Raw genomic sequence first — 15,966 nt, 5'->3', positions numbered from 1 at the left:
AATTAACTTATTAAGAAGAGGTCCAAAAAGAAGTCACAAGAGATTTTAGAACAGATTTTTGAAATAAATAAAAGTGAACTCACTGTATATCAACATTTATGAAATGCAACTAATGCAGATTCTTAAAAAGAAATTCTTGCCTATTCTAGAAAAGAAGGTATTAAGGAAATAATCAAACCTTCCACCTAATGAAAACAGAAATAGGTTAATTTTAAATCAAGCAAGAGAAAGAAAGCAGTTACATCAAAATTGGACCACAAAAAATCAAGAGCAGGGCTTCCCCTGGTGGCGCAGCGGTTGAGCGCTGGGCTACGAAGCTGCCCGCAGCCTCTGCAGCACCAGTTCGATCCCCGGCTGCTGGCGAGGGTCCCGCATGGCGCGACAGACCTCTCCTGCCGCCCTGCTGCTCCCCTCAGCAGTGTATTTCATCAGTCTGCCTGCTCTGTTCCCCTCTCTGTCTCTGGTGAATTCTCTCACCCTCCCGTGCTTCTGACTGTACCCAGTGCTTGTATAAATAAATAAATAAATCTTTAAAAAAAAAAAATCAAGAGCAAAAAGTGACTTTTAAAAAAGATAAAATTGATTTTAAAAGAGAGATAGTGTACAAATTAATAAAATAGAAAATGAGAGATGCCATCATTATTGCTGCTATAAAATTAAAATAATTATAAGAGAATATCATAAACAACATGCCACTAAGTTTGACAACTAAAATGAAATGGACAAATTCCTCAGAGGACACAAATTATCAAACTTAATTAAAAACCAAAGAGAAAACAGAAGAGATCTAAAACCAGGAAAGAAATTGAATTAGATTTTAAAACTAAAAATGGACTGTTTTATACTGAAACAGATAGATACACATGAATAGAAAACTAATTATGCAATGGGTGGAAGAGATTTCAAGGACGTAAAAAAACTCAAAGGTGAAACTTCTGAAGATTTAGAAATCAAAATTCAAGCTAAGAAACTAATATAATAGTCTAGAACCAATAAAATTCCTAGGATCCTAACAGAGGCAAAAAAGCAGGATAAGCCTACTGACTTGCATAGAAAATAATAGCAGAAAATGATGAGATCACCATAAAATGTAGAAATTATAGTAAAACAACACAAAGATCATGGAGAGGCATAAGAAGCAAGGTGTGATTGATAGATCAGTTGTTGACTATCCACTCCCTTGGGACAGAGATATTTTCTTGTCACATAAATTCTTGGTTTAGATATATTATTATGGCCAGAGGCTATGAGTACAAGTGAGAACATGCCAGTTTCAAGCTAACAGCTTGAGGGACATCCTATGTTTCTACTCACTCTTGTACTTTTGTCATTTGTCATGTGAAAGCCATGTCTCTAGGAGCTACCAGCCAAAGAGAATGAGAAACACATGAAGCAGACCTGAATCCAAAGTCTTGAGCCAAGTCCATTGGATATATTGTGTGTATATGATCCTCCCTAGTTAACCCACATACTTAATGAGTGGAATAATAAAAATTTTAGTGTTGTAAGTCATTGAGCTGCAAGGGGATATTTTACAAAGGATTGTAGTACTAACTGATTTATTCACATAACAAATAATGTTATTGACAAAAAATAGAAGATTCAATGTTTTATTAATTACTAAGGTCTTCCTCCATAGTAGAGGCACTCTATGAGTATTTCTGAGACACCATTACCTTCATATTGTATCCTCTCTGAAAGGTCAATCCCCAAAACATTCTAACAGATTTACTGAACACTCTGACATCCCTTTTGCCATTTCCATGTGAACTTCATAGCATTTCTTCTTCAAGGTGACTTGTCTTCAAGAGATTTTATTTTTTTCTTTTAAGATTTATTTATTTATTTATACGAGCACTGGATACAGTCAGAAGCATGGGAGGGTGAGAGTATTCACTAGAGCCAGAGTGGGGAACAGAACAGGCAGACTGACAAAATACACTGCTGAGGGGAGCAGCGGGCGGCAGGAGAGGTCTGCATGCCATGTGGGACCCTCGCTGGTGGCCGGGGATCTAACCAGTGCTGCAGAGGCTGCAGGCAGCTTCGCAGCCCAGGGCTCACTCTCTGCGCCACCAGGGGAGGCCCGTCTTCAAGAGATTTTGATATAGCACTTCCCAATATCATGTCAATAAACCATTAAAATCATTTATTTTACTTTTCTCTCCCATTAGATGGCCAGGGGGAAGTACACATGGAACCATAAATTCAGGTTGGGGGAAAATAGGGAATGTATAGAAACAAGTAATGGAAGCAGCAGGGACATCTGAGTCATTAGCTTATTTGTATTACTAAGAAGAAAATAGGTGCTCTTATTTTATAAGAAAACATTGCTGTACACATCCAGTTTTATAAATTATAAGTTCACAGAGCACCCATTTCATGATGAAAAACTTATTTCCATTTATCTTTTTAATAGGAAAAAGAAAAGGTATTTTTTAAGATTATTGACTGTCTATCAGGTGCCATGTGTTGTCATTTTGATGAGAGGTATGTAGTGACCAAGAAGAGGGAGGTAGCAAGGGTGGAAATACTCCAGCCATACTCTTCTCTATTATTTCCCATGGTCTCTTGCCACTGATTATTATTGGCTGAACCAAACAGGAAGACAGATAGCAGAAGATATCTTTGATATAGTCTTTTATGAATCATTTTCATGATCCACAAAAGGAAAGATACAAGTGGGGGGTGGGGTGCTTAGGGATGGATGGATCTGGACACATAAACCTCAAGATATCTAGAAAAAAACATGAATTTAATTTTATAAAAATTTTTCTCAACTACATACATCATACTTAATGTCAAAACTGTGGAGAGTAGAACTTTTTCCTGTCATATAGGTGAAAGACTGAGACTAAAAACCACAAAATATGTAATTATATAATTTGTAAGAAAAGTCATAAAAATTTATACATTATACATTACATATGTCATCATAAAATAAACATATTCCTAAAAGCACATTACTATTTAGGAATCTGTTACAAGCAGAAGGTATTAAATTCACGGTAGTAATGAAATTAAACTTCATTGCATGTGTTGGCTACTTAAAACAAGGCAGATGAACGTAAGTGTCAGTTTCTTAAACATATCTTTAATAGCATGGAATAAAAGGCAACCAAAACAATAAATTAATCACCAATGGCGAGGATGTATTCCATCATTAAAAATACATTCATTACAATGAGCATTTATGCATCTCAATTAAATTTTATTCTGGTAATTTCTTTTTTTTTTTAAGATTTATTTGTTTATTTATTTATACAAGCACTGGGTATAGTCAGAGGCGTGGGAGGGTGAGAGAATTCACCAGAGCCAGAGCAGGGAGCAGGTCAGGTAGAAGGACCGAAGCACACTGCTGAGGGGAGCAGCAGGCGGCAGGGGAGGTCTGCACGCCATGCAGGACCCTCCTCTGGTGGCCGGGGAGCATCCAGGGATCGAACCAGCGCTGCAGAGGCTGTGGGCAGCTTCGCAACCCAGCACTCAACCGCTGTGCCACCGGGGAGGCCCCTGGTAATTTCTTAAACAGAACAGGGTAGGATGTCTATTCCTACCCTGTTGTAACCTTGGGTACCTCTAAATCGCTAATATTAATGTGTTCGTGTCTGTATTTATAAATTTTATACTTATGATAGTAGTAGTATACGCATAAGCTAAATACTATTCAGAAACAGAACTGCAAGATAAAATTTTTAAATATAAATAAAAGTTCTAATCTTTTTATAATTTGAAAAAAAATTTGATTTTTTTGAAGGATTTTTCTTGCAATTCCTTGGAATGTGTACAACCATGTTGGAGTTTGTGTTTTTTGAAGACATAGCATAGATCTATGTGTGGATTCAGTTGGACACATAATTTGAATGTTACTGTTTTTCTCTGAAAGGTATCTTGTCTTAATGGGCAGGATATATGGGAACCCTAAGAGAACCCATTTCTAAAGCATGTGCATCTTGAATTAAAATTTTTACCCTGATAGTGTGAAAAATTTCCAGGTGTAGGCAGAATCAGGAAGTAAGGCATGTTTGGTAGGCACAGATTTAGGAGAATTAAAAATTCCCACACCTAGGGCCTCCCCGGTGGTGCAGCGGTTGAACGCTGGGTTGCGAAGCTGCCCGCGGCCTCTGCAGCGCCGGATCGATCCCCAGCTGCTCCCCGGCCACCAGAAGAGGGTCCCACATGGCGCGCAGACCTCTCCTGCCGCCCGCTGCTCCCCTCAGCAGTGTACTTCGGCCCTTCTGCCTGCTCTGCTCCCCACTCTGGCTCTGGTGAATTCTCTCACCCTCCTGCACTTCTGACTGTACCCAGTGCATGTATAAACAAACAAACAAACAAACAAACAAATAAATAAATAAATAATACATGCCTCTTAAAGAAAAAAAAAATCCCCACACCTTTAGACTGTTTAATACTTAACCACAGGTCCCTCACCCTAGTCTAAACAAGAGCATATCCTTTTTAAGCATTTGTTAACTACTTGAATCTTGGAAACATCTTAAGTTTCTCTGCCTACAAGAAGTACCCAAAGCAAATTTACTACAAAATTCCCATAAGCAGATGCGTTTAGTTTCTAAAATATCACTTAGAACTCTTGTTTTTCTAAATTTAAACATGTGGCTAATGATACCAACTGGCAGTCACTTTAAATTTCTAAAAACAAATACTGGAGTCATAGGAAAAACTTGCCAAATGTTTGCATGCCCTTGGGTACTATAAATCCCAAGGAATTTCTAACACCAATGTAGTCCCAGTTTATATCTCTGAACTTGGCATGATCATTAAAAGCATCTTTCAAAGTACACTGATTTGAATGCAAACTGTCACTCTGCCTCACTCTCAAGATACCTGATTTTTTTATTCAAACCTTCAACTGATTATCCATACCTCTCTAACAAAGTAAATAACAATATGAAAATTTCTTATTATTACCTCTCTGCACAGCTAATGGGATTTCTTGGAGTCTCCAGATTGACCAGGAATCAATTTTCATATTAATCAATTCCTTTCTTGATTTTTGTTGTCTTAAAGCTTCTTCAGCTTCTGCACGGTCAGTTTCTAGACTCTTAATGAGATGAATGGCCTCTGACAGCAATGTTTCCATTTCCTGCTTTAATTCTGGACACTTTTCATCTAAAATAAGAATATATATTCACATTTGCCCATGAATCAGGTGATAAGATCATGGGTATTAATTGTATCACTATTCATTTTTAAATATTTATATTTGTTTTAGAAAAATGAATTAGCTTTTAAAAGGTAGTTTTATTATAATATAATCATAACACTGAATATAACCAGCAAAGAGACTTTAAATGAATATTGTGTAAGATAATTAAAATAGCTAAATATCAACCAATATCCTTTTCATAAGCTGTATTATACTGCTTTACTTTTAAATTATATTTATATTTCCTTGTACTGTATGAGAAAATCAGATCATAATCATTATATCAGATAAATACTGAAAATGTGCATAGTTTCTAGGAAAAAAGACATTAAATTTTTATCTTATCAAATAATAACATTCCTGGCTAGCCTTGCCAGAAATTCATTCATTTCTAAATTCTATTGATTCATTTATAAAACGAAGTCCTTTAATGAGAATTATCTATGACTCCAAATTGACAGTTCTATAATGGTATGGTTTAATGCTAACAAAATGATTTACACAGGTATTCATTCAGCTATTTATGGAAGATAAGGGTAGAAAGTCATTTATGTTCCAAGCAATGTTCTCTTCTTGGAGACAGATCAGTAAGGCAGATATGGGTGCTATTCTGGTGGGATTTATACTAGTAAACAGTGACTTTTACCAGAATGTGACATGACAAGAAGACATAAATAAACACAAAGTGTCAAAAAAGGAAGTCCCCAAAGAACAAAGGCTGGAGGAAAAAAATTAAAACTGGCTCATGAAAAAAGACAACTAATACACTAGACCTTTGTTTTGTTCGGTTTCATTCTTTCTTTCTTTGACAATAATTTTCTCATAGGAGGAAGTATAACACAATGGTGATAACTGACAGGTCAACAGCGACTGTTTCCACTACTAATTTTGTGGAACTGTCGAAGAATTTCAGCACGATAGCTGGCGATACCTGCATAGTGCTGTTTTTAAACCCTGAGCAACCAAGAGGCCCAAGTGTTAAGTTTTACAGTCAAATATATATGTTTTTAATTAACATAATTATAGTTAATTCAGCTGTTATTTTGACCATATATATTTTTGTGACCATTAATATCTCAGTCTTTTCTCCCAGCGTATATCATGTGAAAAATAAGGAAGTAATGAATGAGGTTTTCATTCATTGCAGACATAATAAGTGAAAAGGAAAACAGTAGAAGTATCACCTAACTATAAAAGACGTTATTGACTAGAAAAAAATCCTTCTTTTAACGTTCCTGACTTTATTAGTCATCCTTCACTAAAGGAAGATGTTTAAAACACTATTTGTGAAAACTATTTGTAAAAAGGAAGAGGTGTTTAAATTCAAAAATATAGTCAAATATGTTGAGAAAATTTTAATTTTATACCAGCATATAAATTATTTCACACATACGTACTTATATGTGTATATATATATATAAAGATTAATATTCTTATAATAATATATATGATGTATGTGTGTATGTATAATACACACACATATATACATACACATATATGTGAATGGGGGGAGAAAAAGGGTGGAAGAGAAGGACTGAGAAATGTAATGTTCAATTTGGTAGCCATGAAAGACAATATTGTATTTAAATGTAAATTTAAAGTTAAACTTAAAAGTTAAATTCCTCACTCTCACTATCAAATGTCACATGCTCAACAGCTAGCTGTGGCTAGCAGATACTGCATTCAATAGTGTGATATACAACATCTAAAGTTCAACTGAACAGCCCTAAATTATAGTTAACTTCTTGAGGTAGACAGGAATCACTGCATACTCAGGAAAAAAGATAGTATATGATATAAAATTTATAAATTTGATTACTGTGAAAATTAGAAGTAAACTAATGAAAGTAAATGAGCTTTTAGATATAATTATACTTATCGAAATATAAGGTACAGATTTACCTCTTTCTTCTGGTTTTACCTCTTCCACTGGTGTAAGACTCCAACCTTCTTTCAGGTCTTTGGTGGAAGAAATTCTGCTCCTATATAATAGGAAAGAAGCAACTAATTAATATAGGAGTGTTACACTTAAATTTAGTGAAATTTTAGGTGATACTCTTACACTGAATTCACATTGTGCATGCTGATTCTACTATATGGGAGATTTATATAGAAAAATTTAATAGATAATGGGCTCACAACTTCACAGTAAATTAATGAAAATGTCAAATTGATAACAAATGACCAGAAAATTTGTGAGGTAATATTAAAGAAGCAATTTTGGTTAATGAAACTGGTATTTCCAAGAGTGTTGCTATCAGAAAAAGGGAGTTCTTATTGGGAAAAATTTGGGTGAGTTATTTCTCTAATTTCAGTTTACCAGGTTTAGAGAACCAATATAATTTACAAGCAAAAATACCATTTCAGATTTGAAGTTAATAAGGTTTTATTAACTTGTCCAAATTGGAAATCAAAATGTCCAAATCATTGTTATATATTTTTATAGTTCTCTTTCAGTTAAAAATTCTATGTGTTGAATAATGAAATATTTGGCAGTATTTCTCTGATCAGTTCTTGACTCCTAAACTAGTTCTCATTGTATTAAAACTTTTTTTTCTAATAGAAGTTATAAGAAAATCACTATCAACAACATAGCCAAGAGTCTCATTTTATTTCATTACTAAATTATTTTTCATTATTAATGAAGTATTACTAATTACAAAATGTCATATATATAACAGACACCTAAAGTCCCTGATGGCTAAAGTCCTTCTATCAATAATAGCAGATAGAATCAGTATAGCTACTTCTTATCTTGAATAATCTCTATTACCCCCTTCTTCAGTTTCACTGATTCTTTCCTCTGCTTGCTCAAATCTGTTGGTAAATATGTCTAGTTTTTCACCTTATTTATTGTACTTGTTAATCTCCAAAATGTTATTTTGTTCTTCAATCATTTTACAATATTCCACATTTGTTGAGCTATTCGTACCCTTGGTTTTGCTTAGTTCTGAGTCTATGGTTTTCTTGATCTTTTTGAGAATATTTAAGACAGTTGGTTAAATGTCCAATGCTGGGTTTCTTCAGAGCTCATTTCCACTATTTTTTTCTTCTCTTCCCTTGTTACTGGAACATTTTTTTTTTCTTTGCCTGCCTCAATTTTTTTTTTATAAAACTAAACATTTATAATATTTTAATGTAAAATGGAAATTAGATTACACTCCTGTATTGGGTGTGTTGTTCCGTGTTGTGGTTCATTGCAATTTGATTGTTTAGTTATTCTTCTGGGCACTTTTCATATCTATATTTTGTTACCCTTACTTGTAACCCTTGAAGTAAGTATTTCACTAGCTTACTGATCAACCTGTGTTTTTTGGAAACTATCTTAAATGCCTAGAGGAAAAAAAAAACAGAAAAGGAAAAAAAATATTACCCCAATTTTAGCAAATTGGCTCGATGTTGGAGTACTTCTTTAATGCTTATCCAACATTATTTATAACTGCCTCTACCTTAAACTCCTGCCTATGCAGATTTTAAAGGTCAGTCAGAGGTAAAAGATGAAGGTCTTCTCAGGTCCTTTCTGAGCATCCATCTTGCACTGGTCCTAAGTTTCAACATGTGATTTGAACATGTGAATCTCCAGCATTTATAAGGACTTTGAAAACCCTATTCCTTCAGGTGTCTGCTTTGCTAATTTCTTCTATCCCAGATATTATGAACTTTTCAGTGCTTTTCCCAATTTTTATCCATAACCTTAGTCAATACTGGCAAGAATATGCCTTCAAATACTTTCCACAAGCATTGGAAAAAGCATGACTCTGTGATTGCTCTAAACCTGGCAAAGACAAGCACAACTGTGGATCCAATAAGGAGTCACCGGATAGATCAAAACACTGAAACATGATTCTTTGCGAATAAGATCTGCATTGTCCCCTCTGGTGTTAGCAATCTATACCGTAAGTGCTTTCTTCATTGCCACCACAAATCTGGAGGATGACAAATGGGCAATTGAAATGTCACAGTACTAGCTCAATGTGATCCAGCAATCTCTTTGTTCATTAAATTTTCTCCTGGTTGCTGTATTTTTTTTTTTAACTAGATTCCATATTTCTGCAAAAGTTGAATCTGATCCTTTTTTGGCAACTATTATAATTATATTTGAGGTGAAAGGAGCACTTGATATTTTTCCTACTCTGCCATTTTCAGTAATAGCCCCATATGAAAATTTCTGTTTTTGTTTCCCCTTTCTTTTAGAAATGAAGTTTATCTACAGCAGATTAGTCATCAAAATTTTAACATAAAGAAATAAAGGGAGCAGAAAAGGTTCTTACCATTCTTCCAAAGTAGTTTCAAACTGTCAAAGTAAAAGATCTCAATAAAAATCAAATTTTAAATACTTTAAAAGTAATAGTAAACTTAACTTAATCTTGAACTCACTGATAAAATTGTGAACATTCTAATTCACATACTGCATTATACGTCTATCAAATAATATTCTCTGCTGTTTCTAAACAAGTATATATTTCTACTGCCTATTCTATCAATTTATTATTATTCCCACCTAATTATTCCCAACTTTCACCTGTGTTTCTAAATCTTACCCCCTCCTGAAGGATCAGTTCAAATGCTATAAACTCAGGATCAGTTCAAATGCTATAAAGGGATCAGTTCAAATGCTAAAAAAAAAGATTTTACAGACAATCAGAAGCACTTGTTATCCAATGAATTTTAATATGTCTTCCAAAACTGGTAAATACATAATTACATGATTGTTCACAAATATTTAATTTCCTATAGTATAGTTCCTCCTTGGAATTATAAACTCCTTGTATTCATGACTACAGGTATGTTCTAATAGCAGCTTAGATTATAAAAGTCAGAAATTACAAAAAAATTACTGTCAGAATGTTATGGTTTTTATGAATTCCAATTCAAGATGTCAGATTAGTATACATGATTACCTCTCTTCAATTCCTATATCATAAAAAATTTTCATCAGAAAAAATGTATGTATCAATAAAACACTGAAATATATGTTTTTCTTATTACTATTTTATTTTTAAAATTGAAGTATAGTTGCATTACAGCATTATATAAGTTTCAGGTATGCATCATTAAAAATCAGCATGTAAATGTGCCTCATTAAGTTCACCACTTAAAGTCCAATGCTTCACTATACAGTTAGGCTCTTTTACCCAATTTACCCATCCTTTTCCTCTCTTCCCTTCTAGTAGCCTATATAACAGGAGAAAATGTTTGCATGTCATATGAATGACTTTTGATACATGGATTTAAACCCAACTTATTATGGCAATATTAATGAAATAAATTCTACCCCTTACTCCCTACCCCCAATTCATAGGTTGAAACTCTAATCTCCAATGTGCCTTTTCAAGAGCTAAATATTCTTTTTTTAATTTATTTCTTAAATCATTGCTTATGTTTGTACAATATTTGACTCCCCCCCTCCAGGGGTGTATTCCCTGTAGTTCTACCTCCACCATAGCACCTGTGAACTATCACTTTAGTCCCTTGTGCTCTTCTCTTCCCTGCTTTGACCCGTCTCCCTGCCCCTCTGCTGCTGTATGCCCCAGACCTATGGTCAGCTTGGAAGTTTTGTCTTTTTTCTGACTCTTTGTTCATTAAATGAGGTTATAGAGGTGGGGTTTTAGTCCATTCAGACTGGTGTTCTTATCAGAAGAGCCACCAGAGTTCACTCTGTCTCTATGTGGGCACAGAGGAAGGAATGTGAGAACACAGTGGGAAGGCAGTGGTCCCCAGGCCAGGAAGGGGATCCTCAACATTATCCAACCTTGAAGATACTTTGATTTTGGACTTCTAAGCTTCCAGAACTTTGAGAAAAATAAATTTCCGTTGTTAACTAATCCACTATGTAATATTATGGATGTCCATGAAAACTAACGCAGGAAAATGTTTATAGCTATTGGGGTAATATTTCTTGTGGAAATGAAAGTACTTCTCAGAGCCAAGAGCTCAGAGAATAGAGCAAAGAAACAGGAACAACAAAATAGGAAAGTATTCCCAGGGAGCACAACTGAACCCTCATCAAGAAACATGCCTTGCTCCCAGCTTTAACAGACCTTGCAACATGGGCCCTCATAAATTTCACAATTTATACATCAGTGAAAGGTGTGTGCCTTTGCCATGCTTTCCCTTTTCAAGTGAGAGTGTCTGTCTATTGTGATTATTCTGCTCCAGCCTCATCATCCTATGCTAAATATTCAGAAGCAGACTATAACTTGTCATTTTAATTCTCACATCTTTGGATCAAAAAAAGCTGCACCAAAGAATGTCAGTCATTTTGATCAGAAATGTGGCAGAATGTGTTATCGAGGACCTCTGCACAATACCATGCAGTAATAAGACTTTTTTTGAGGAGGTGAATAGTTTGCAGTGGGAAGTGTTGTTAATGATGTTGCCAATAGACTAACTGATAGACTGTCATTAAACCATCCCCCAAAAATCATGTTTCCTGGCATCCACATCTTATCTAATATGCTACCATATTAACAGTGGGATTGTCTGTGTGATTTGCTTTGTGGGACTTTGGCAAATATGACACAAGCAAGCTTTGTTAAGCATTTGCACACTGAGGTATGTCCTCGTAGAATACTCTCTAAGCCACTAGATATTTGAGTGAGTCCCTCTTCATTATTATTCCCAGTAGAGTTAGCAGATGTTTGTATCTACATGATTGGTCCAGGCAAGAACCAGCAAAATTGTCCTGCTGAGTTGAGAACAGATTGCTCAATGGTAACCAAATAAATGCTTTATCTAGTCACAAAAGGTTAGAAACTGTGTATATGTAAGTGTATGGCATGTAAAAGAAAAAAAAAAAGTCTTTTCATTCTAATAATGGTGACAATATGCAGATTACAAAGAATGAACAGGGGAGTAAGGAATTAAATAATAAATTTAGACAACCCCTTTTCAAATGCTAAGAAGGAATAGGGGGAAAAGGAGATATACTTAAAAGAATGGATGGTATAACAATTTTCTTGAAAACAGGGGCAAGATCAAGATTTTAAGTTGATGAGAGTTTTAAAAGAAGAGGGAAGGTAGCACAATGGACTATGGATAATTTGGTGGCAGGTGAACTACAGGAGCAATATCTGAGAGGGGAATCTTGTGTTTCCAAAATTCCAACAATAATGTAAGCCAGTGTTACCTCAATTAAAAAAATTAAGAACCAAAAATCAGACAGAAACCAAATATTTTGTTAATTCCCTAAATAATCTAAGTTACAAAAAATAGACCAAATAAAGCAATACAAACAAAAAACCAAAAATTAAAAAAAAGAAATTTAGATCTGGAATATAAACCTATCTCTAGTCTAAACAGGAGAATAAAGTGGAAGAAAAATTAAATAAAATCTTTTATTTATATGGGAGATTATGCAAGTGATTATTTCCATCATTTTGCAATGTTTTCTCATTCTTTAAAGAAATATAGAGAAAATATTCACAGTAAATCTACTGTGAATTTTCTTTCCAATATTCAGAACTACAATTTAAGTGACTGGATATGCGTATGGCAAGATGCATTCTGCCAATCATGAGCTCTACAGTTTTCATTCTGACTGCAATGAAAATCACTCTGGTATGATGGGCAAGCAAACTGTAAGAGTAATGACAAAAAAAAAAAAAAAAAAACACACCGATCTTTCACTCATCTAATGTATCCCATGGGCCTCCCCAGTGGCTAAGGGATTAACTCTCAGCACTATGAAGCTATGCAGCATGAGTTTGATCCCCAGCCAGGCACCTAACCTACACGGAACAGCATGAACTCTCCTGTCTTGCCCCCTGCTCCCCTCAGCAGTGTCTTTCAGTAGATCTGCCTGTTCTGCTCCCACTCTGTCGCTAGTGAATTCTCTCTCACACACACCCCACATCTCTGACCTATACCCCAGGTCTTGTATGCAATAAATAATCTTTAAAAAATATAATGTAGGGCCTCCCTGGTGGCGCAAGGGGTTAAACACCACACTATGAAGTGATCCGCAGCCTCTGCAGCACGAGTTCGATCCCGATCCCCGGACAGCCAGAGAGCAACCCACATGGCGAAGCAGATCTCTCCTGTCTTGCCCGCTGCTCCCCTCAGCAGTGTATTTCAGTGAGTCTGCCTGTTCCCCACTCTGTGTATGGTGAATCCTCTCACCCCCGGCATCTCTTCCCTGTACCCCAGCTCTTATATGCATAAATAAATAAATCTTTAAAAAAGTTAACCATTTTAAATATATATATAATGTATCCCATATCCAAAATAGATAACTTTATAATTACTTATCAAGCTTTATCTAATAAAAGATTAAGGTTATCCTCATTAAAAATAAACATCAACCCAAACTAGAAAATCCAGCTTCATCAGCAGTAGCCCCCAGCTCAAGGAAAGCATGGGTTCTGCTTTCTGCCAATGGCTGTTCTGGACATTTCACATAAGTGGGATCATGTAATATGTGGTCTTTGTTATTTTGGTAATAGTAACGTAACTCTGTAAGTACAATAAAAACCTTTGAATTGCACACTCTAAATAGCAAACTTTATGACATGTAAATTATCTCAACTAAGCTGTTTTCAAGTTAGTTTTTAGAGAGACATTGTTGACAATTTAGACAAAAATTTAGACAACTCTTTCTCTGTGTCCTTGACTCCACCTCAATCCTAACTGCACTATACACAGTCCCCAAAGAAGAAAAAAAAACCTTTCATTGGGGGGGATATATCACTGTGGATTGAGCAAAGTCAAAGTCAAGAACATTATTTCACCTTAACAATACTTTTTAGATTGGGGGACCTCAGCAGGAGAGATTTAAACCAACACCCTCATCTCTTTTGCTGGCTGCTGGACACTGTAGGAACCAAATTGTCCTCATTATTTCACCAGCTTTTTCCATAAATTAGAATAATAAAACATACGATTTGGGGAATTTAGAGATAATTAATCTAGTTGTCTGTTTTGTCTCCTAGTCTCCAAATTCAGTGGAATCAGATAATGCTATTACGTAGTAAAATAAGCCTACTATAATACAAATAGTGTAGAATTACCAATAACTCACGTATATTGAGTGCACATGATACACAGGCACTTGTCTTTTTTTTTTAAATGCATCCAAGAGCTGGGGTGTAGGCCAGACATGGGGGCGGGGGAGGCGGGGTGAGAGGAATCACCAGAGACAGACTAGGGAGCAGAACAGGTGGATCAGCTGAGGGGAGCAGGGGGTGAGACAGGAGAGGCCTGCTGCGCCATGTGGGTAGCTCCCTAGCCGGGGATAGAATTTGTGCTACAGTGGCTGTCAATAGCTTCATAGTGCAGCGACTTAAGCCCAGGTACCACCAGAGAGGCCATGCGGGCATTTGTCTTATAGGACTTCTCCAACCCCATTTCCACCTAAGGTAACAGAAAGTAGCTTTAAAGGCTGCCATCTGTACAACTGCACTTTAATGGCTCCCGAAGGAGACAACACCCTAGACTCAGCATCATGAGTTGCCCATTAGCATGCTATCAGAGCACCTTCAGCAACAGTGGTGAAGGATAAAGTAGGAGAGGTCCCCAGTAACTCATGGGGTAGTCTAAATATATTCTGAAATATATAATGTAATAAAAGATTACATTATATGAGATTTTCAATCACACCTAACTCATCCTTTGAAAATAATTTAAAATCATAGTGATTTTAAGATTACATTTCCTCCAGAATAATAAAGGATTAAGAAAAAGGAAAAATCATTATATTGTCTTTCAAAAGACAGTATTTATTTAGAACAAATAACTCATTTAAAAAGGGCATGCTGTCCTTTTGTACACAAATTTACTCATCTAATCATCTAATCAGTTTAGTGTCCCCAAAAAAGATGTAAATATTATTTAAATTACTAGTCAAGTTGGCTTATGGAAATTACTACTTAGCATGATTGCCTCTGGGTAAAGAACAAACAGGGGGAAAAATCTATTTAATAAGGTCATTTCATCCTTCTGAAGTGAAACTATCAAAAATATGTATAGATAAGCAAATTATGCAACTAAGCAAAGATTCTATAAATATTCCAAGTATCATTAAAAAAAAATTACCTGGGTTCTTTAAGTAACAGTTATAGGTTCTATATAAAATGCTACAAAAATGTTAATATTTTTAATGTCACTTACCCTTTTCAAATGTTCCTGTATTTTAGACTCTACATCTTGAATGTGTGAAATCATTTTGTTGACACATGGTGCTGGGATGTTTACTAATGAACAGCTGTGACGTCGACATGGATAGCTAAAGTAAATGTCTTTATTCACCACTAAAACAAAACACAAAGGGTGCAAAATACTGAGTGCTAAAACTTGATTTCAGAATATGAAAAACACATTTTTCATTAATACTAATACTCAAACTTTCTTTGGTAAACAGATTGATAAATCAGAAAATTATAAAATGAAGGTTCAAACAAACTAAAATGAAATGACTTAATATAACAAAAATGAAGTTAAGAAGCAAGAAAAAACTTCAAGCATAGCTAAAATATCTATCGTTGTGAACAAAACTGTGAAAAAAAATTTTGAAAGGCAGAGAACAAGTTAATCCACTTGTTTCTAAATAGAACCTGAATCACTTGAAAATGATTTTGAAATATATTTTAAATTCTCCCTTCAAAGAGAACCCACAGCTTCCAGTGCAAATAATGTACAAGCACTCACACAATGAAGAAGTTCTTCCCTATGTCCAGCCTGAGTTTCTCTTGCTGAAAAAAATAAAAGCAGGTCCCCTTCATCCTCATAATAACCTCATTTTCTACCTTCCATTTCTGAAAATTGGAGTCTCATGCGAGAAGTGATTGATGTTCTCACTATAGCATTCA

The 15,966-nt window shown here is 35.1% G+C and overlaps 1 protein-coding gene across 1 annotated transcript in view; it reads right to left on the bottom strand.

The window, feature by feature from the left end:
* CCDC178 (coiled-coil domain containing 178) overlaps nucleotides 1-15,966 on the bottom strand; it is a 305,310-nt gene that overhangs the window by 268,500 nt on the left and 20,844 nt on the right. Inside the window, exons 4-8 of the mRNA XM_037508275.2 lie at nucleotides 15,269-15,408; nucleotides 9,433-9,455; nucleotides 7,064-7,143; nucleotides 4,924-5,124; nucleotides 2,786-2,826 (exon numbers count right to left, since the gene is read on the bottom strand). Coding sequence (XP_037364172.1) covers nucleotides 2,786-2,826; nucleotides 4,924-5,124; nucleotides 7,064-7,143; nucleotides 9,433-9,455; nucleotides 15,269-15,408 — 485 coding nt within the window. The remainder of the gene's footprint in view (nucleotides 1-2,785; nucleotides 2,827-4,923; nucleotides 5,125-7,063; nucleotides 7,144-9,432; nucleotides 9,456-15,268; nucleotides 15,409-15,966) is intronic.

This window comes from Talpa occidentalis, unplaced genomic scaffold, assembly GCF_014898055.3.
Source record: "Talpa occidentalis isolate TD23 unplaced genomic scaffold, MPIMG_talOcc4v2.1 talOcc4.13, whole genome shotgun sequence".
Classification (NCBI taxonomy): Eukaryota; Metazoa; Chordata; class Mammalia; order Eulipotyphla; family Talpidae; genus Talpa; species Talpa occidentalis.
Note: the sequence above shows the minus strand (reverse complement) of the source record. Positions and strands in the feature narration are given on the sequence as shown.